The sequence below is a fragment of the Crocodylus porosus genome, unplaced genomic scaffold (assembly GCF_001723895.1).
Source record: "Crocodylus porosus isolate Cpor-Errol unplaced genomic scaffold, CroPor_comp1, whole genome shotgun sequence".
Taxonomy (NCBI): Eukaryota; Metazoa; Chordata; order Crocodylia; family Crocodylidae; genus Crocodylus; species Crocodylus porosus.
Genome location: NW_017728931.1, coordinates 57,703,205 through 57,724,616, shown reverse-complemented (window position 1 = coordinate 57,724,616; position 21,412 = coordinate 57,703,205). Strand labels below are relative to the sequence as shown.

At 39.0% G+C, this 21,412-nt stretch overlaps 1 protein-coding gene across 9 annotated transcripts in view; it reads left to right on the top strand.

The window, feature by feature from the left end:
* Positions 1-21,412, top strand: part of ANKS1B (ankyrin repeat and sterile alpha motif domain containing 1B) — an 837,577-nt gene that overhangs the window by 510,456 nt on the left and 305,709 nt on the right. For 8 of the 9 annotated variants that reach the window (XM_019545115.1, XM_019545114.1, XM_019545113.1 and 5 more), the window contains one exon: positions 11,219-11,325. In XM_019545115.1, the coding sequence (XP_019400660.1) occupies positions 11,219-11,325 (107 nt within the window). Of the gene's footprint in view, positions 1-10,843; positions 11,326-21,412 lie in introns of those variants that run through there. The other variant, XM_019545121.1, reaches the window with a different exon arrangement.

Genomic DNA, 21,412 nt, shown 5'->3' with positions numbered 1-21,412 from the left:
TGGGGGCTCATGGCAGAACCCTCCCCCCCCACAAAGTACAGGGCAGTGGGGGAAGTGGGGACCACCCTCCCGGCCTGGCAAAAGCCAGTAAGTGTGGGGCTTTTTTTTTTTTAAGAGCTGGGTTGCTGGGGCTGGGCAGGGCAGCTATTAATGGGGCTGGGAGAGCAGGCGGGGGATGAGGCCTGTTTGATTTGGCCAATTTGGTGGCAGCCAGATCTCCAAATCAGATTCAGCCAAATCAATTCAGGACAGTGATTCAAATCATCAAATCAAATCACTGTCCCCCAAATTGCCCGAATCTGAAGCAAATACTAGCCACTTTGCACAGGCCTACTAGAGGATATTAAAAGAAGATCTTCATTATTTTACTGTTTTCAAACTTTTAGACTGTAAGTTTGTAAGTGGTTGAGATATCCATGTGCAGAAATTGTGTTCCTAATCCCTTTCAGAACATTTTGTTCAAGCACTCCTGTTATCCAGCTCTACATGTTTGCAAGTCAAGTGTTTTGAGACAGAGCTACACAAAGACTTGCTTCAAATCCATTCTATATTAATTATACTGTTTTATTCTGCCATAACTTGTAGTATAACATGTTTCCTTTCATATAGGCTGTATCCCAGAATGCTTCACAGAGTTAAATAATGCATTTTATTCAGTCATGTTGTTGTGCGAAATTTTGAGGTAGGTTTTTTTTTTTTATAAATAGTTGAAAGCAGTGATAATAATTACTCATAGATGGTGGGTACAGTGTTACTATTATCCCTAAAAATGTCCTGAGATTCTCATGCAAGCAGCAAGATTTACATTTCCAGTGTTGCTCTAATTGCTGCCTTACCACACCACTTCATAAAAAGATAACCTCTCTACTTTTCTCAAAATGCCATGGTTCATTTTCACTGGAGGTACACTGGGATGTCTCCAGTGTACCTCCTGGGTACCAGGATCCCTCCCAGGGTGGCAGGCACTCTTATGGCTTCCACCCTTCAACAGTGATGTCTAGCAGGCAGAAGGGTTTTGTGTTGTAACTGTATAGCTGAGGCTCCATTGACACATTGTCCCTTTACCTCCTTTCCAACATCTGCGCATCTGGGAGGAGATCATTCAGGCAAGAGATTGATCAATGTCCAGGTAAAGAAAGCAAGATCTGGACTAGACTCCAGCTGTAACCACCCTGGCCCTAACACATGATGCTAAAAGTTCATCACCAAATGGTGCTGAGACCCATCCATGTTGTGAGAGCGGCCCAGTTCCTCCCTCAATCCCATTCCTAACTAATGTTTTGCACCTTAAGAGGTAGAACTCTGTGCTATTGTTCTGAAGGTGTTTCAGGGTTCAAAGCTTGCTTTTTAGGAGGTCACAGCTGTACATAACAGAATTTGATTTTACCCTGATATTTAAAAAAAAAAAAAAGGCTTAAGAAATTGCAAACCAAACACACAATGAGCAGGGTGGGAGGAAGATGCCACTAAGCACCAAAGGGGCAGGGTGCCAAGCGGGAGTAAGAGGGGAAGAAGGTAGAGTCTTACCTGCTTCTGGGACTTAGAGAGGACCCAGCTGCTGCTGCTGCAGCGTGCTTCATTGGTCCAAGTTATTGCTCTTATAACAGCAGCGTAGGGTCCATGCACCTGGCTGCTACTGGAACACCCAGTGGTGTGAGGCTGCTTCTGCTGCTGGGACTCAGACTGCACAAAGGGGGCAGCCATTCTGGTATGTGCACTGAGTTGGCACCCAGGGTTGGTGCCCCACTCACGCCACCGACCATGCCACGCTATTATGAACAACAATGAAGAGTGGGGAAAAAATAAACCTACAAACTTTTAGGTTACAAATTCAAACTCTCTTCTCATATTTCTCCCCAAGCAACTTTAATTTGCCTCCTTGCGTGTATGCATTAGGCTCTGTAATCAAATGATAATATTCAGTTTTTATATAGTACTTAAAATTTTCCATCACTCGTTTTCAAAACAGTATATTTCAAATGGATACCCATTTTTACAGAAGAGTAAACTGAATCACTGAGCAAGGGAAGTGACTTGTCCAAGATTATAGAGAAGGTTAACGGCTGATTCTGGAATGAAGCCCAGGTCTTCTGAACCCAGCTGGCCACATTGTCTTCCTGAAGACCTGTGCCTCATATAGTGCACAAGATGTAGAGAGAAAGTGCCAAAGGAGAGTTGCACAAGCAACCAGCTGTAAATCTGGGATTTCCTGGTCTTTTTGAGTGCCAGAAAATATTTTTTTTCTGTTCCTTTAACATTTTTGTACATGATAAATATATGTTTACATGATGGATTGGAACAGCTTCAAATAACCTGGTCCAGCTCGCCAAAGCAATGTTCCCATGCATGGGTCTATGGAAGGAAATCAAATGAGCCTTAACAGTATCTTAATATAGCTGGATTGTTTTGTCTGTGATAACTAAATTGATAATTGGTGGTTTTAATTTTACTTTGTTTGCACTGTGAATTTTTTTATTTGATACTCTTTTTTAAAATTTAGAATGTTAATCTAAATGGCAAATGTAATATACACTTTAGCATAACAAGCTTTAACAAGTTCTCTAACAAGAACATTGGAAATTTAGGTTTAATATCGTTTTTATGAAAACACTGCAAGATATAAACATGTATATGAATGGGAAAATGAAAATATGTTGTCTTAAAAAATTACTTCAGGTCACAGGTGGCTACCCATGAATTTAGGAGTTGTAGTGTTATTGGATCTTCTTTCCATATTAGTGCTATACATCCCTCTTTGAAAAGGTTACAGGCATGAAACATAAGTCACTGCTGCTGGGATCATCACTAATTGCTTTCTAGGTATCTGCATGTGCCTAAGGGAATTGTATTGTGTTAGAAATAATATATAGATTCACCTTTTAATAACTTTACCAGAGCACCATTCCAGTAAGCTAGAGACAGAGATGCTTCTACAAGTTTTCAGAGGAGAGTAAAATTTTGTAGTAACTTGTGCTCTGAATTCGCAACTGTTTTCTGCCTTTAGATTTCTGCATAGAGCTAGTTGCAGGACCAGGGCCATATCCAGTAATGTATATAAATCATGTCATGCAAAATGGTCAGAAAACAGATATAAACATCAAAGTTGTACTCACTTAATATTCTGTAGTATTGCAAAATACATTACAGGTCTTGTCTTGCTAGAAGAATCTACTGGTTCAGTTATATTGGTTTTAAAATTATTGAATTAAACTGGTGAAAATTGTAAGAGCAGATATCCAGGTTGTAGCCATATTGGTCTAGAGGCAAATGGAATCAGAACTTGTGGTATAGGTAATATCTTTTATTAGAACAACTAGATATTTTGCAAATAAAAAACTCTTTATTTGCAAGCTTTTGGGCGGGCACAAGCACCCTTCTTCAGATGTAAGAGAAAAGATTGTAAAAGTTCTCCTGGGTAGTAATGAAAGTTCATACTTCATAGGAAAGTTGAAGGTGTGGTAAAATCCTGTTTGTTCATTGTATGCAGATTAAGCTCAAAGAAAAGTTGGAATAGTGTGGTTACCTCAAAGTTGTTTGGGGGACTGTATCAAAAGCCTTGCTAAAGTCAAAGTATATCACATCCACTGCTTTCCCCACATCCACAAAGCCATCATCTCAACATAGAAGGCATTGAGGTTGGTTTGGCATGACTTGCCCTTGGTGAATTTCAGTTGTGCTTTGGCCTTCCTGAATTCATCCCCGCAATATGCCCAAGCAATATTTTTGTCCTCCCTAGTCATCTGTCTATGCTTCCTCTTCTTATTAACTTCCTTCTTGTGTTTAAGCTCATTGAAGAGTTCTCTGCTAAGTGAAGCTGGTCACCTACCATATTTGCTATTCATGCAGATCAGGGTGGTTTGTTCCTGCACCCTCAGTAAGGTTTCTTTAAAATACAGCCAGCTGTCCTGGACTCCTTTGCCCCTCAGACTGGCCTCCCAGGGGATCCTGCTCATTAGTTCCCTGAGGCCGTTGAAGTCTGATGTTCTGAAGTCCAGGGTCCATACTCTGCTGCTCTCCTTTCTTCCTTTTGTCAGGATCCTTGATCCAGATCAAGAAGAGTACAGCCCTCAGTTGGCCGCTCCAGCACTTGCATCAGAAAGTTGTCTCCAACCCTCTCCAAAACCTTCCTAGGTTGCCTGTGCACTGCTGAATTGTCCTTCCAGCATATGCCAAGGTGCTTGAAGTCCCCCATGAGAATCAGGGCCCATGATCTGGAAACTTCCGCACATTGTCTGAAGAAGCCTCATCTACTTCATCCTCCTGGTCTGGCAGTCTATGGTAGACAACCCACCATGACATCACCCTTGGTGCTCTCCCCTCTGACCCTAACCCAGAGACTTTCAACAGGCCTATCTCCAGTTTCTTACTGGAGCTCTGAGCAATTATACAGTTCTTTTATATACAGTGCAACTCCTCCCTCTTTTCCCTGCCTGTCCTTCCTGAACAGTTTATACCCATCCATGATAATGCTTCAGTCATGTGAGCTGTCCCACCAAGTCTTCATTATTCCAATCATGTCATAGTTCCCTGACTGTGCGAGGACTTCCAATTCTTCCTGCTTGTTTCTCAGGCTCTGTCTGTTCATGTACAGACAGAGGTAACTAGCTGATTGCCCTACTTTCTCCATAAGAATGAGGAGGCCTTCCTTGTTTCCCACTCCTGCTTTCTCCCAGTCTCCCACCTCCCCACTTACGTCAGTGCTTTGGTCTCCATCCCTTGGTGAACCTAGTTTAAACCCTACTCATTAGGTTAGTGAGTCTGTCTGCAAAGATTCTCTTCCCTTTCCTTGTCAAGTAGATCTGGTCTTTTCCTAGCAATCCTTCTTGGAACAACATCCCATGCTTGAAGAAACTGAATCTCTGCTGGTGACACCACCTGTGCAGCCATGCATTGATCTGAAGGCTGCATCTGCTCCTGCCTGGGCCTGTCCCCTTAACTAGAAAGACTAAGGAGAGCACCACCTGATTCCCACCCCCCAATCCCTTCTTGTGCCCAGAGTCCTGAGTCACTCTTGATCTGCTCAAGGTCACCCCTGGCAGTGGCATTGGTACCCACATGGAATAGCAGCATGGGGTAGTAGTCAGGGGGTTGGATGAGTCCCGGTAATCCTTCCATGACATCTTAGATCCAGGTTCAAGCAAGCAGCAGACCTCCCAGGACAATAGGTCAGGCTGACAGATGGATCCCTCCATCCCCTGAAGAAGGGAGTCTCCAACCACCACCACCTGTCGCTTCCTCTTCGTAGCAGTGTTCTTAATCCCCCCCACCTTAAGACTTAATAGTACTTAAGATCATTAAAACTAAATCCACCCAACTTTCAAATATGAATGTTACAGTTTAGCATTTAACTTTGCTTGGATAATGAAATTAGAACTGTTGTGATTAAGTGGATTGTGGCACTTGAGAAAAGGTTTATGCTATGTAGACTACCACTGGTCCTGATTCTGCTTTGACATACACTGATTTCAATCAGCAGTAATGTCTTTTAAGTCAAAGAAGCCATACTGATGAGAACCCAGAGCAAGTAAGATGAATCATTGGCATGACTCTTCATGAACAGAAATATATCTAGCATCAGTATATATATCTTCAAGAAGCAGCATCAGCATTTATATAAATTTCAGGGAGCCTGAAGGTCTCTTGTTGTCAATGGATGTCATTGTAGAAGTAATTGTGGATGCTGGATCAGGGCTTTAGGGCCCTGCTACATGTTCAAATGGAAGCTGGATAGGAACCACCTATAGAGTTGTTACACATTGTCAAGCACCAACTTTATAGCTGGTTGGCTTTCTTTATATTTGGATAGTCATTTGTATCATGTGCTAATTACTTTGGAATTGTGGCTGCTCTAAATTTATTGCATGATTAACCAATGAATTGTGTAATAGATATAATGTGTAGTGGGGACCTTAGTTTATTGTGCTTTCTGATTCTCATACATAAGCCAAGTAATGCAAGATTTAGGTTGTAAATACTTCAGAGGAATGGTTGAACTTAAACTGTTTCCCCTGGTTGGATTTGGTTTTATTCATGGCTGTCATGAAAATGTTTCTGCTTAAGCTTAAATTGGTGGGGGAGGAGGATACAACTAAACTAGTGTGAACATTCAAAGTAATAAAAAGCCAGACTATTGGCAAAAAATGTGGTATCTGAACTAATTGAATGTATTGACTTTATAACCATCAGTATGTTTGATATGTGAATCATGTATTTTCAATCCCTAAATTGGAGTATACAGGTAAAACCCTTGTGATTTGGCAAGTGTCTGATAATGCCATGTTTAAAAAATGTTGTAATCTATTTGTTAGGGGCCAGCAAGGATATTTTTCTATTTTTCCCTCTGTCATGAATGCCTAAGATTTTTTTTTTCATCTTCCTCTAAAAGCCTTGGGATGTTGGCCACAACAGAGGCTGTGGGTTTGTAACTGGAGCACATTGATGTTCCTGCCAGTACTTAGAAAACTCTTCCATTCAGGATCATACCAGTTGCCAAATCTGGGGTCAAAAAAGTATTTTTCCTTTAGGTCAGACTAGCAATGACTGGCAGGTTTTTCCCTTCCTCTGCATGGTCAGGCATGGTCCTATTTCTAGGATCCTCTGGGCCTATATTAACTAACTACTTCTTTATCACTGCAGTAGCAGGGCATTACCCTCATTTCCTCCTCTTTTTTCTTATGATATGTTATAGGGTATGATTTGGATTTGTGATTTTCGATGACCCTTGGATTCTCCAAAATTCCATGCAAATCTATGAGAAGATTGAACATTTCTCCCAAATCTCCCCCGCACCTGCATGGGAATTGATTCAGTGGCACAGGAGGCCCCTTCTAGTCCTGTATAAATGAAGGAAAGGAAGTCAGAGTCTAAGCACTTGAGTAATATAGTTCTTTGTGTGCTTGTTCATATGCATAGGTCTCTCTTGGAATGCCTTTTCCTATGCTGTCAAGATCAGAGTCTTTTGGCCAGCCGTATCTGTTGGGGACCTGTATGTAGATATTCCAATCAGATTCACACTATTCCAAATCCACTCCTTTTCCCTTTCCCTCTGCAAGGTCCCATCTCCTCAGAGACTACTATATCATGGAATGCAATTATTTCTACTTCTTGGAATAAAAGATTATCCATTTCAATTTTAAGAAAGGGGCCTCTATTCCAGCTACTTCTTGATATCAGAAACAAAAGGAAGTGGTCTCCTTTTGTGTTAAAGGGGGTTCAAAGTGTTCATTCATTGTATAAAGTTTATAATGTTGATGCTTACCAAATTACAAACCAGTTTTTAAAATCTAGAGATGGAATTGACTTGCAAGGGCATGCTTCTATATTGTGAAATACTTTGCATATAGGAGGTATATATGCTTCCTGGTCATTCAGCAGAAGTGTCGTCCACGGCTGTAATGTCACAGCTGCGTCCCTGGGGGCACCTGCCACACACAGGGCAGCTTCCACACTGTGCAGTCATAGATATGCAGCTGTGGCAGCAACCATCTTTTTCTGCTGGCGCCTATGGCAGTTGCCCTGATCTCCCTACCCTGGTTATGCTATTGCCAGACTGAGAACACGTTGCTTTAACAGATTCAGCCAAATCTAAACACCACAGTACAGGCATGCCTGATTCTCCTCAGCTTTATGGAATCTTTCTGTCATGCAGCCTGCCAAATTATGCCTATGTTGTACATTGGTTTGACTAAACTTGGTTTGTATTCTGAGCCAATATCATTTAAACATGTCTTTTCTACTGTGCCAAACAATATTTATTCCCCAATATTGGAGGAAAGATTCCAGCCATATATGTAAGGGAGTAACTTTTGCATTGCCTCTTCCATGAAGAATCACAGTGATATGTACAACCTTTTTCAACTGTGTGGAATGGATAGATCATTACTGGGCTCTACACTACTAAAATGGCGGGCAGCTACACATGTGTTGGAACTCAAAGAAGTTTGCAAAATCTGCATATACATTCCTTCATCATGTTCAGAACCAGTCAATTAACATCACAACTGATAACATGAGTGCCTTCGTCTATGTGAGCAAATAGGGAAGAGCAAGGTCATCCCCAATATGTCAGGAGGCAGTTCAGTTATGGAAGTGGTATAATTATCACTGGATATTCCTTATTGTGATTCACCTTCCAAGTCTGCAGAACATCTTAGCAACGAGGCTGCAGATATTTTTTGTCTGTGCATGAATGGAAAACCAGTTACAGATAAAGTTTTCAAGGAATGAGATTACCTTTCAATAGTTCTTTCTGATAGACAAAAACTGCAGGCTGTTTGTGGAAGAGGGGGAGATAAGGCATAGTCCAGAATCCCTTTCAAATGAATTTTTACTTTTGTGGTCAACAGAACTATTGTTGGCATAGCCTCCAAATGCTTTAATTCCCATATTACCAAAACAAAACAAAAAATAACCCACCCACCCACCCCCAAACAAACAGACAGGATCATCTTAATTTCTGCTTCCTGACTAAGACAGTCCTGGTACTCACATTTGATGCTGCTGTCAGTTTGTTTCCTGAGGACTTTGCCTCTCCTTACCATGCCTAACACAACTCAAGGCATGGATACTTCACCAGGACCTATCTTTGCTCCACCTTGCAGCCTGACTGATTACTGGGTAGATGTCAGATCTAGAAGGTTCATCTTCAAATTGTCACAATGGATTCACATAAGACAAGACTCCGTTAAGCTGACTTTTATATAGGTATATGGAAAAGATTTATTGATTGGTGTAAATAAAGACACTTGTAGCCTATGAGACCAATTGCCTTACCACTTCAGAATACCTTTTTCCTCTGAAAGATGTGGGTTTATCCATTAGTTTAGCTAAGGTACACATTTCTGTGCTTCATCCTCTTATTAAAAGATATATATGGATGTCTCACTTTTCTTTGTATTTATTTTGAAGAGATTTATTAAGATTTATCTATTAATCTGTGACAGGACTTCAGTGTTGTGTTATTTTGTGTGTAATCCTAATGAGTCTTCCTTCTGAACCTAGAGAAACCTATTTCTTATTTCCCCTGTTTATCGAGACCCCCTTTTTGGATATGTTCATAAACTCTTGTGGAAGGCCCTTTTTATATAGTTTAGTAGTCTGATAAAGTATGTCTCACCCCACCCCGCCCAATCCAAAATTTCTGTGTAAATTGACTGCAAAGGTTCATGTGAATCAAATGATCCACTCGCCCATATTTTTTCCTAAACCTTATTCATGTAAGGAAGAAATGTGGTTGCATACACCAAATGCAACCTTTTATTTTCACATAGTTAATTTTTTCAGAGCCTCCCTAAGATTTTCTGCAGCAGTTTTAGAGGAGATTTCATTTGTGTTTCAAGCCAAAGACTAGCTATAGAGATTTCAGTTTGTATTACAGCCTCTTATGATGCATTAATTTCAAAACCCCATCTTAACTTAGAGCTAATTCCACTAGGGCTTTAGAAGTTTCTATAGCTTTCTCGTAAAGTATCCTATTGCAGACACCTGGAAGACAGACACTTGGGGTCGTTTCATATTTTTACAGAAACACTGTCCATTGTAGTGGCATCAAGGTCAGATATTTCTTTTGGCAGACCTGAATGATAGTCACTCTTCAGCTACACCATGAGCATGCTTCTTCTTAGATCAGGTCACTGCTTATGAGTCGTAAAGTCCAGAATACATATATAGATAAGCCCTCCAAGAAGTAACATTATTTAACATTACTTATCTGTACAGTAGTTTGAGATGTGTTGTCCAAATATATATTCCACAACTCATCCTCCTTCCCTCTACTCCAAAGTCCTATAGCACTTGAATTCTGTGGAGGAGAAAGGACTCTGTGGAGGAGTCACAGTTGGGCTGTAGCCCCTTTATTCTCTCAGGGTGGAGTAAGAGGCAGCTCAAAGACACAGGTGCAGCCCCAGCACTGTTGACCAAAACACCGATCTGACATTAAAAATATATAAATGGACAATACACATTGCAAAACACGTTATTGTACACATAAATAACTTTACCATCCATTTTATCATTTGTATCTGACCCTTTTTCCTTACAAATCAAAGAAAATATACCACCCCTTTGCTACTAACTGAAACTCTAGTATAATTACCTGCTATCATTCAGATATTCATTTTATAAGAAAAGATCTGAACTTTGCATTTTATTTAGTTAAAATATTCTGTTAGCTGCTCATTTGAAATGGTGACCTTTTCAAGCTGAATTATAAGTAGATTAGAATCAAGGTTTTCTTGTGTCTAATAGTATTTTATGGTTGACAAATCCTAAAGATAATAAACAAATTATTTTGACTAAAAGGCTGTTGTTCAATTTGTGTCTTTTGCAGTGTTACAGGAAAGATGCTGTAACATGCATTCATTTGTTATTGGTTCATTACAAAATTATTTTCAGAATAATGTTAGTTGAACTGCAAGCCAGTTTCTATGTTGTATTAAGAAGGAAACATGTAGTATAGGCTGTGGTTAATGCTTTGCATTTCCTGATGTCTTCTGAAACGTAAAAATCTACAACAAGCAGATATGTAATACGTAACTGGTATGAAGATTCTATTCAGATTTAAGCGCTTTAGTTTGCTTTTGAATCTTGCTATTTTCTGCATTTGTTTTGACTGCTCTCATCATTCAAGATTGACGCTTGGATGGGTGTGTAGGAGGAAGCAGCAGCAGCAGGCTTACAGCTTGCAGACAAAAAAAAATCTGCCTTATCTGATGGCTATTATTGAAAATGCGAGGTGTAGCCTAGGCTGGGTAATGAAGGGGAGCGAGCGAGGGGGAGCAAGGAGCATGGAGTTGCATACTGATGAGTGTAGGAGTACTTGATAAAAAGAATTCTTGCTGCTGGCAGTGCATTGCTCATTGTGGAGTATTCCAACAATCACATATAACGGAGAACAGCTTAGCTGACAGCTTGATATGTCTTTTTTTTTTTTTTTTTTTTTTTTTACACTGTATGACGTACTGGTCTGTAGTAAAGATTAATAACTAAGAAATGTTGAGCTAGGATCAGATCTTACTCTATAGGCTGCCCTGTAAACTATGTTTTACTTCTGACTTTCTTTCTTGCTGAAAACATTAATCTGTCAAGCTGGCGGGCTCCTTTGATAACAACTTTCCCAGGAACACGATGTGGCAATGCCACCTCTCAGCCCAGGACTACCGCTATTATCCAGTGGATGGCTACTCATTGCTTAAACGCCTCCCTCTTCACCCTCTTACAGGACCCAGATGCCCTGCTCAGACAGTGGGACAATGGTTGGAAAATATTGGGCTACCTCAGTATGAGAACCACTTGATGGCTAATGGATTTGACAATGTACAATTTATGGTAAGAAACCTTCTGTATATAGCTGTCTATAGACCCTGTAGCTGCTTTTTTGTCTGTCTCTTCTGTGATCTTAAATAACTTAGAGCTATTCTGTGTTGCTGTTAGTGCTTCACTTTTCTACATATAGCTTAATAAATATGTAAAATATCCTTACGATAAAGCTACAAAATATATACATGTTGACAAAATACTATCTATAGCCAGGGACATGGCAAAGAGAAATCAGGCATTATGGTTCTTTCCTTCCCCATATCAATCTCCAGGTTTGTTTTGTTTTTAAGTAGAAATCCACAGTACTTCTAAACCATCCTTGGGAGGGGGCAATTCCAGTGTACAGAAAGGCTGGCCACACCCCTGTCTGCCGCACATCACATGCTATTACTTTTATTTAAACATTACTACCAAGATGATAGTTAAATAACACAACGCGACATAGATATATTAAGATATATTTTAATTATGGAAAGTTATTTCCTAAATTTGTCCAACTCCTAACTAATTCTGGATTCTATAGTGAAGTGCTTTTGTGCTTTAGGTAATCAGTTTATAGGATTCATTAATTGAAACTTGCACTTTGAACAGGGAAACAATACTAATCCTTTGAAAGGTTGCTTACCACTTTCCTAGTTAAACTAAATATTTAGTATATACCAACAAATGGACCGAAGTATTTAAGACACCTCAGTAATTTGGATATGCCCAGGAGGAATGAAGTGCCTTTAAATATAATGTATACACACTTTCTTCTGAAATGAATGCTGGCAGTAAAGGAAAAGCTAACACAATGTATAGACCTGTTTTTACCTGTTCCAGTGTTCAAGACATTATAAATGTAGTAAAAAAAAAAAAAATCACATTGTTATAAGATAGAAAAGTAATTTTTATTATCCACGAATTAAGGTATTTGTAAATATTTGAATCCTTGTACAGCTTTAATGCTACTATAATAATCAACAGTAGCAAACTGCTGTATATGCTCTGTGTGTGTATTTATATACACACATAGCATACTATATTAGATGCACAAATTGACAAACCAGCATCTCAGTTATAGTTAGCCATTTCAAGTTATTTTTCTAATAATAATATACAGGCAATGACTACTGATCAGAAAATTGTGAAAGATCTATTTATTTTTATTTTCATATATGAATATTTTGCATTTTTGTTGTATAGCTGCTGTGTGATATTTTCAACTGTTACCCTTTTAAATATTCTTAATTTAAAGATCCAAAAACAAGACTTTAGCAGGAAAACCCCCCCACAATTTAACCTGCAGGTTCCAGCCACTCAGTGTAAGTTTTAAAGTAGATGTCAAGTCGTTCTAGGCAAAAATAAATAAATAACCAACTATTGGTACTTTTCATAGACTACAGCTTTAGAGTTACATAAGTAAAGGAGTATTCAGTCATAAAAAGATTACAAAAGAGAAACTCTTCAGAAGAGGACATAAGAGAAGTAGGTAGCACAGCAAATGCTCTATGAGGTAAAGAATCAACCTAGGAGACCCAAGTCTCTCACTGACATACTTAGGTGTACGTATGTATTTCAATACAAAGTTCTTTTGATAAATATCCAAACCAAACTCTTTCAGATACCTTAGGGGTTAAGCTCTGGCTGTGCACTTGTCTTGTACCTACAGCTTCCTGCTCAGCTTGGTCTAGTTCATGTCTAATTTAGTTTCTTCTTGAATACCAATCACCATAAAGTGCCCAATTTCCACATATTAATTAAGGTTACAGGCATTTGCATGGGAAATTAGAACCTTATACTGAATTTAATGTTTAGACAAAGAGTGAGAAAAATTGTAGTAATAAACAATAACAGTGATAAAATAATGAATTAAACATTTTACAACACGTACAGTATTATTATAGAGTGTAGTTTATAATCTGGGAAATTTGATATTCATACTACATCAAGTGGTAACCAGAAAACCATACCAATAATAATATATAAAATTATTTACACACATCAGCATAATGTAAGCAAACCTTGTATGAAGTAATTCAAAAAAATGTTCACTGGAATGTTCCTTTCCAAAAGGAGTAATGAAGTAATTTGCATGAAGTAATTCAAAAAATGTTCAAAGGAATATGTTCCTTTCTAGCCAAAAATCAGAAAATAAAATAAATTCGATATATAGATATCAAAATTCTAGATGCTAAAAGGAAAAATCAGGTATCTAATTTAAATGCACTGTGTTATATTCTTATTAAAGAAGAATGCTTTGCTTTCATGAAAGTTGTTTGCTTATTTGTCTCTTTTATATGAAGTAATTTATGAATTACAGATTTGGATAAAATAGCTTGGCTGTTTCCCATTGACAGATGCTATTATTTTAATGCAACAAAAAATCAGTTAAACATATTTGTTCTTCATTTTGTACCATATTCCTGCTTTTGCTTTTCTGGAAGTACATTCTGACCTGCATTTCTTCATCTTGTTGCCTAAGCAACGACCACCACATTCCCATTAAATATAATGTAGTAGTACAGGTCTTACTAGATGTTTAGAACTGGAAAAGGAATATCACAATGATATAATTAATGTTGATGGAAATAGCATATCATAAGGGAGCACAAACATATCTTATGTAGGCGACAGCAAAGTTATACTAATTAAATTAACATTATAGTAAGTAAGGTATTCTTCAGATAAAAGGAGTTCATGCTAAATTATTCATTAGAACCAAAGGAATTTTTATATCTGTGGGTTGTTCAATGCAGAATAGTTCTGCAGTTAACTACCTTGAGAATTAATCAGTTATTCGTACTGTTTTCTGTGCATGGCCTAAAGAAATTACCTCCTTACCTATGAACTTTACATTTTGAAGTCCTACTTTTGTCCAGTAGTTTGTCACTTCATTTAGGGGGTTTATTTATTTTACTATTGTTTTAAAGTGTAGTAACTAACATTGCTTTTGCTCTTAACAAATTTGTTTCTATTTTTAGTGTTTTTGTGAATGTAGCATGTGAAATTTCTGCCATGCTATTATTATTCTAATGCAAGAGCAATAGCTGCATAGCATTTAGCCAGCCATGTATATATAGATTCAGTACCAAGACTTGGTTCAAAGCCACTTTTGGAGGTGGAGTCATGTCCAAAAATGTCCAGGCTTCATTGCCACTAGTAATTTTGTCAAAAAATGAGTTGTATTCTTTAGATGGAAAACTTTGAAATAGCAGGGGTTGTTGTAATACTACTCTATAAATGGTAGAGACACTGATAATATTGAAAATCTGACAATGTAAAGATTAGTTTGCAGTTCAACCAACTCCCAGACAGTGGACGATTTACGTCTTGATGTTTAGCCCAACTGTAATTATGGTAACTTCTTTGTTGTACACATTAAGAAAACTTGAACTAATGGCATATATTTTGGTACCTGGGTCTTACACCTCTCTCTGCTCCAAGTGGTAACTTTTATGCAAAGTTATGGGAATACTGAAACGTGTCTGGCAGGAATATTGCTTTGGGGAAAGACAAATAAAACAATACAATAAACTGATTAGAGCCTCTGCTTGTGTCTGTAACTGGAGCTTTGGAACTAGATCAAACTCACTTGTATGAGATGGATGCCCCTTCACACTGATATATCAGATCACAATATCCACTGGGTACTAGTAATGAAGGTCTGCATGACCATGTATTTGTACGTTTTCTCAATAATTCGAAAGATCTTTAAATTGGATCACTTGGTTAGTATTAGTTTGACAAAATTATCTTGATTTGGACCGATAAGCACCATGTGAAAAAAGTACAGATCAAAAACCCAAAGTGTCAGAGGAATTTAAGAAGAATATGAGGAATTTGGTATTATGGACAAATTATTTTTGTATGTTCCTATATACTCATTCCTCACTAGTAACCATTAATTGAGCACTTCAGTCATTTCAATCACTTTTGACAGTATAACTAAGGCTTTCCATTATCATATTCCAACACTACTAATGTACTGTCAGATATGTGCCCCTTCTATCCAAAGATTTAACAGGCTTCCATGCCCTTAAAATCTGAAGCTCTCCCACATATTAATAAATTTATCTCCGTTTAACAGCTAGGAAACTCATACACAGAGAGATTAAGGACCAGATTTTAACAATAACACTGAAATCAAGGGTACATAGGTGCCTATACCTTTAAATTTCTGGCCCAAATAGACTAGTGCAAGATCACAAAGTCTGTGACATGGCCAGGAACTTAATAGAGTGTCCACATCTTAACCTGGTAAACATACTGAGCCTAGCAGTGATGCCCTCAAGCACACTGTGCTGCTACACATATACTGCCTCCTAAACCAGATATAGTGTACTTACATCCCTGCAGGGCCATGAGTGGGCTAATTAGAATGGGGACTGTCTCCCAGCGGTGCTCATTATCCAGCCTAAAGTGCTCTGCAGATACTATTACTCTGCTTCCAAGCTCAGTATTTTTTCCATGCAGATGTGGCCTAGATCTCCTGAGTCCCCACTCAGTGCCTTAATTACAAAGCCTTTTGCTGTTATCCAAGAGAACAGAGATTTCATACAACATAGTTCTAAACAGAGTTTTCTCAACTCCTTTTGAAATTAATCAAAAACATAGGTGTCCTGGACCTTCAGAAATCAGACCACCTTTACTTTGGGGCCATTTTCGGTAGCTCTTTGAAAATGTTTTCCTGCATTCCCTAATCACAGCGATTCACTTTGTCTCTAGGACCACGTGCATCATTTAAGTACTCATTTAAATTATTTTTTATTTTAACTGTTTCCTTCCTAATGACTGTTTTTGGAATATAAACTTCTATTGTGCTCTCAAAATTATGTAACAGAGTGAAATTGTTTCTTGGGACTGCCTGTGTGAGTGAGATCATGGTTTGTTATTAGTCTTAGTAGTTCAAGCTTTTTGTTCTTGTAGTGTATTGAGCTTAAAATATGCACTACTGTAGTATACAGAGAGGGTTAAATCCCTTCAGTTCAATATGTTAGCATATTTAGGTAACACAATTGCATTGATTAGCCTAGCAGTGAAAAATCTGAGAGCACGTGTAAGATTTGTTGTTGTTGTTACCTTGTTATATCACCATAGGCAAATATAGCAACACACATTTGGTATGTCTGAGCTCAAATAACTGAAAAACATTAAATGTGATACGTTGCATCAAGACTTTCTCTAGAATAATGACTATTAAAATAAGAGATATCATGCCAATAGACTAGCCTTTTGACATACTTACTACTGGCAAAATAATAGGGGTGCCTCTGCTCATATTGAAGATAAGAACAAAAACAACTTTCAGGGGTTTGGAGTGACTATACCTGAAATGACTAATTCTGCTAGTCAGAATTAGGAAGGATATAGAAAAACTGGCAAAAACATGAAGAAAGGCAACAGAAATGATATAGAAATTTAAAAAGGCAGAAAAAAGGGAAAATTAGGAGAAATTGTCCTGAATAAAATGGAAGACTTGAGGGGCACGTGGTCACTTTTTTTGTATGTCAGATAAAAGAAAGAAATTATTTCTCATGTCTCTGTAAAATGATAGAAGGGCTAGAAGCCAGTGGCCTGAATCTACTAGTAAACACTGGAAATTATGATCTATTTTACCATGTGAAATTAATTCCCCAAAAATTATGCACTGAAGGAGACTTAGGGGAAACTGGTCAAAGCATTATTAGGTATGTTAATATTTTAAAACCATATTGCCTAATAAGAAGAGAATAGTTGGAGGTTCAGACCTGTAGGTAAACTCATCTCATTCAGTGACTAACTGAGAGCATTTTTTGACTACATAAAGGATGGAGCTGGTAGGAAATAGTAATACAGTGAGACTTGCCTACAAGTAATTAGCTTTCTGAGAAATTAAAGTAGTTGTGGGGAAAGATTAATCAGTAGAGGGACAAAAGATGGAATCTTCATATAAAAGGGAATTAAGATCAGTGTTTCTCTCCCTGTGGGTCGCTACCCAAAGGTGGGTCACAAGAATATATGAAAGGGTTGTGAACAATCATAGAAAACATGGATGTTCTCCTTTAAAGGAGAAAACTGTGGGAAACCATAGGTTTCCCCTTGCAGGCAGCAAGCTACTTAAACACTTTACTGGGTCAGGACTGGCCATCAATATTTACAAATGGGTCCTGCTACAAAAAAAAACTTGAGAACCACTGAATTTGAAGACATAGAAAAAGCTTGGGTAGTTATGCGACCAGGTACTTAAGCAGGTGAAGTGGAAAATAAATTACATCTAAAATGGAAAAAGAGAAAGAGAAAAGATCAAGTGTGAAAAAGCAGTAAAAGTAGTTGCATAATGAAGGGGGACAATGGAGGCACCAACACTAGGCTATAACCTGGCAGGAGAAGGGCAGCACCAAATAGCAGCAGCTGTTATGCTGGCCCAGCCACTACTGGCAGCAGCATAGCCATTAATGCTGCCCTGTATGCCACAGGCAACCAGGGTGCTCAAGTGTTCCATTATGCCTCCAAGTAAAAGGCATAACCTCCAAGTAAAAGGGCTGTGAGAAATTTCAGCAGCCATTCCGTTTCATTTTGGATTTAGACGTTTTGATGGTCAAAACACTGAATCCGAAACAAAATGCAGGGCTCTGAAACAGCTCTGAAATGAAACTGACCATCCAAAATATTTAGGAAATTTTCTGACACAATTTGGATGTTTCTGAAACGTTACAGATGTTTCAGAGCAGTTTCGAAGGTGGGCTTGCAGGGAAAGAGGGAGGGGGGAAGGACTGTTTTGATATTCACATCTGTAGCTGGCCAGTGACAATGATCTGCCATTGAAGTCCCTTCCAACCCCAGTGCTGGGGAATCGAACTGGGGGCTGGGGAAATGTTCAGGTCCCTGAACATACCCCCAGTTTCCAGTTTGATTCCCCAGTTCCCTGATCTTTCCCCCAGCACTCTGATCACTTCCGCCAGCTCTTCCAGAGGGCGTAGGCCCCTGGATGATGTGGGATGACAGCAGGCTGCCACTGCCAGGTGGTGATGGTAGTGGCTCTGGGCTATTTTCCCAGCTGGCAGAGGCAACCTGCTGAAACCCCACATGCAGATCCAGGGGCTGCACCCCCTGGGAAGAGCTGGGGAATATGATCAGAGAGCTGGGGATCAGACTGGGAGCTCTAGCTGACTGCTGGAGATAACCCAGCTCCCAGGCAGTGTGTGAAGCCCTGCCAAGTTGTGCTGTACCCATGTAATGGTGCACCTGCTGTGTGGGTGCCAGGCATCCTGCTGCCCTCCACTGCCCCATGCTGTGTGGGGGAGCTCTACCATGAGCCCTCAGAGGCCCCAGTAGCTGCTGCAAGAGCCAGTGAGTGTGGGCCTTTTTTTTTTTAACTCTCGACTCACCAGCTGCAAAGCATGCAGATGATAGCATGCTGCTACTGCTGGCTGGAGCTGGAGCCAGTGCCAGTACCTGAGTCTTCCCAGCGCAGCCCGCACCAAGCACTAGGAAGAATCCAGTGCTGGCACTGGTCCCAGCCAGTGGCGGCAGCCTGCTGTCATCCTGTACACAGATCCAGGGTACCGCACCCCCTAAGAGGGCTGTAGGGGTGTGCCAGACTCCTCCTGGGCGGGAGCGGGCCCTTAGTTCTGCATGCGGGATGACAGCAGGCTGCCGCTGCCAGTAAGTAATACACGTTTGCTTTGAACAATTTGAGGTGCTGTTTCACAAACACTACTGCACCTATCTCCTTGAAACATGACAGGCTTCATGTCCTCAGAAGGGGCTAGCATCCCTGCAAGTTTCATCCAAATCAAGCAAGAAATGACAAAGTTATAGGCAGTTTTGTGATTCCCCATTATAGCCTATGGCTGAAACTCCAAAACAGTGTTGAAATTCCAAAACAGTTTCAGCTGAAACAAAATGGGACAATGATTTGAAACACCAAAAGAAGTCAGTGTCCCTCTGAAATGCCGAATCTGAATGAAAAGGCAGCTGTTTCAGACAGCCCATCGAAACACCAGAATGAAACACTGTCCCTGTGAAACACCGAAACCAAAACGAAACGTAGGCATTTTCCACGGCCCTAGTGGAAACACTAAGGGAAAATTTAGGAGAACATTATGTAATCTTAATTATGTGAATAAAATGAAATAGGAAAAGATGTTATAAATATGTCAGGTTAAATATTAAAGAAATTTGACAGCTGCTATAGTTCAGATGATAGAAGACATGAATATTCTGAAGTACTGAAGAGTTAATTTGGTTTTTCATTACAAAGAATGAAGGAAGGAGTTGAATGAAATTCAGTAAAAGTTAATGATGATCATTAAGATATTAAATACAGAGAATATATAGGAGTCATATAAAAAAACTTAGATAATTAAAATACATGAATCATCAGAATTAAGTGATATTTGTCCAAGGAAGCTTAAGAAGCTGGCATATGAGATATTATATCTATTGGCAGTCGTTTCTGAGAACTCATTGGGAAGGAGACTCAAGGACCAGCAGACTATGAACTATGTATAGTACAAAAATTCATTTCAAAGCACAGACTTATATCCTGTCTGCACAGTCCCACTCTATTGACCCATTTGACCCAAACTTTCTCACAAGGACAATGTAGAACAGAGTAAATTAGCCCACACAGTCTCCATGCTGCCTTGGTTGAACTTTTCTGGTAGTTCCTTTAAATCTAGGTCAGGTGTCTGTACATACCACAGTGCAGAGTGCGATGTAGATATATCCAGGGATAAAATTCAGTTCTCCAGGACAGCCTAAACTAAGACAACATCATTTATTTTCCTGTGGACCCCTATCTCATTTAATAAATACATTTCAACTTCTGTAATTGATGGAACAGGGGCCCTTTAACCACACTTTCATTCACTGAAAAACCCTGATTTGTCTTCAGAATAGTATCATACTGTGCATTGTATGAGGCCAGGATGTGTGATTATGTTGCTAAAGACTTGTCATAATTCATTTCCAGAAACTAGCAAATGTACCTAAATTCCACCAGCTTTTAACTTTTGAGCATTTGACTTAGCAAGCTGTTATTGTTTTTCATAAGAAAATGTTAATTCATTGATATGAGAACCTTTTATTGAGGCTTTAATTAGTGAAGATTCCTCAGGTTTTGAAGTATTTTTGGTCAAAATGTCAGGCCCCAAGGTAATAGCTGGTTGCTGTATGGTAGGAGATACAAGAGGCCCAGATTCATGTCCTTGATTTAGACAAGGGACTCAAACCTCTCCCCCACATCACAGAGATGTGACTATTAGCTTTTATCAGCCAAGCAGTGGGCTGGGGTGCTTCATTTTAACCAGAAGCCCTATCTTGAATCTGAGAAACCTTTCCTGACTAAAGTTTCAAGAAAAACAATTTTCTGTTTCAGTGAATCAAAATTTTCTGCTGAAAATTCATTTAATCAAGAAATGTCCAGTACAGATCTATTTGTTAGGTCTTCATATACTGAGGCCACCCATCCTTTAGTACCAGAGGGCTTCACAAGGTATCACTGGGAAGAATGTCCACAATAAAGATCTTTATCAGTAGACACATCAAAGAAATTTTTCAATCTTCTGACTTTTGACTACCTGTTGATTTAGCAATCTTAATGCTTTTTTAAAAATTCATATAAACCTAGAAGCCACTTGTTTCCTCCATTTTCCAAAAACAATTTGCCATTTTCCAGCACCTTAAACCTGAGAAAAATGAAAGTATTTTACATCTACTAATGGTTTAAATGTTTAACTATACCATTATTTGCCATTTATAGATGGGAACCTGATGCTCTTAGAAAAACTAAGACCAAAACTTTCAAAAATATCCTGTGATCTTAGGCACTTAAGAATTAGCAGATGCAATCTGAGCACCTTGATTCTGATTTTTCGTAAGTGCTGAGCAGCTGATGATCCTGCTAACTTCAGTAGAATGATAGGTACTCTGCACTTCTGAAAATTAGACAGAAAAGCATCTGCAGTTCAGTGCTCTAGGTCTGCCACAGCTGGTGAAAATATTATCCTGAATAAGTTGCTCAAACAAACAGATTTTGAACAGTCCATTCCTAGTATCTAATAGAGAATACCTATGAAAGCTCATGACTCTCTTAACCAGTTAGTCTCTAAGATGTTTCTCTGTCCTACCT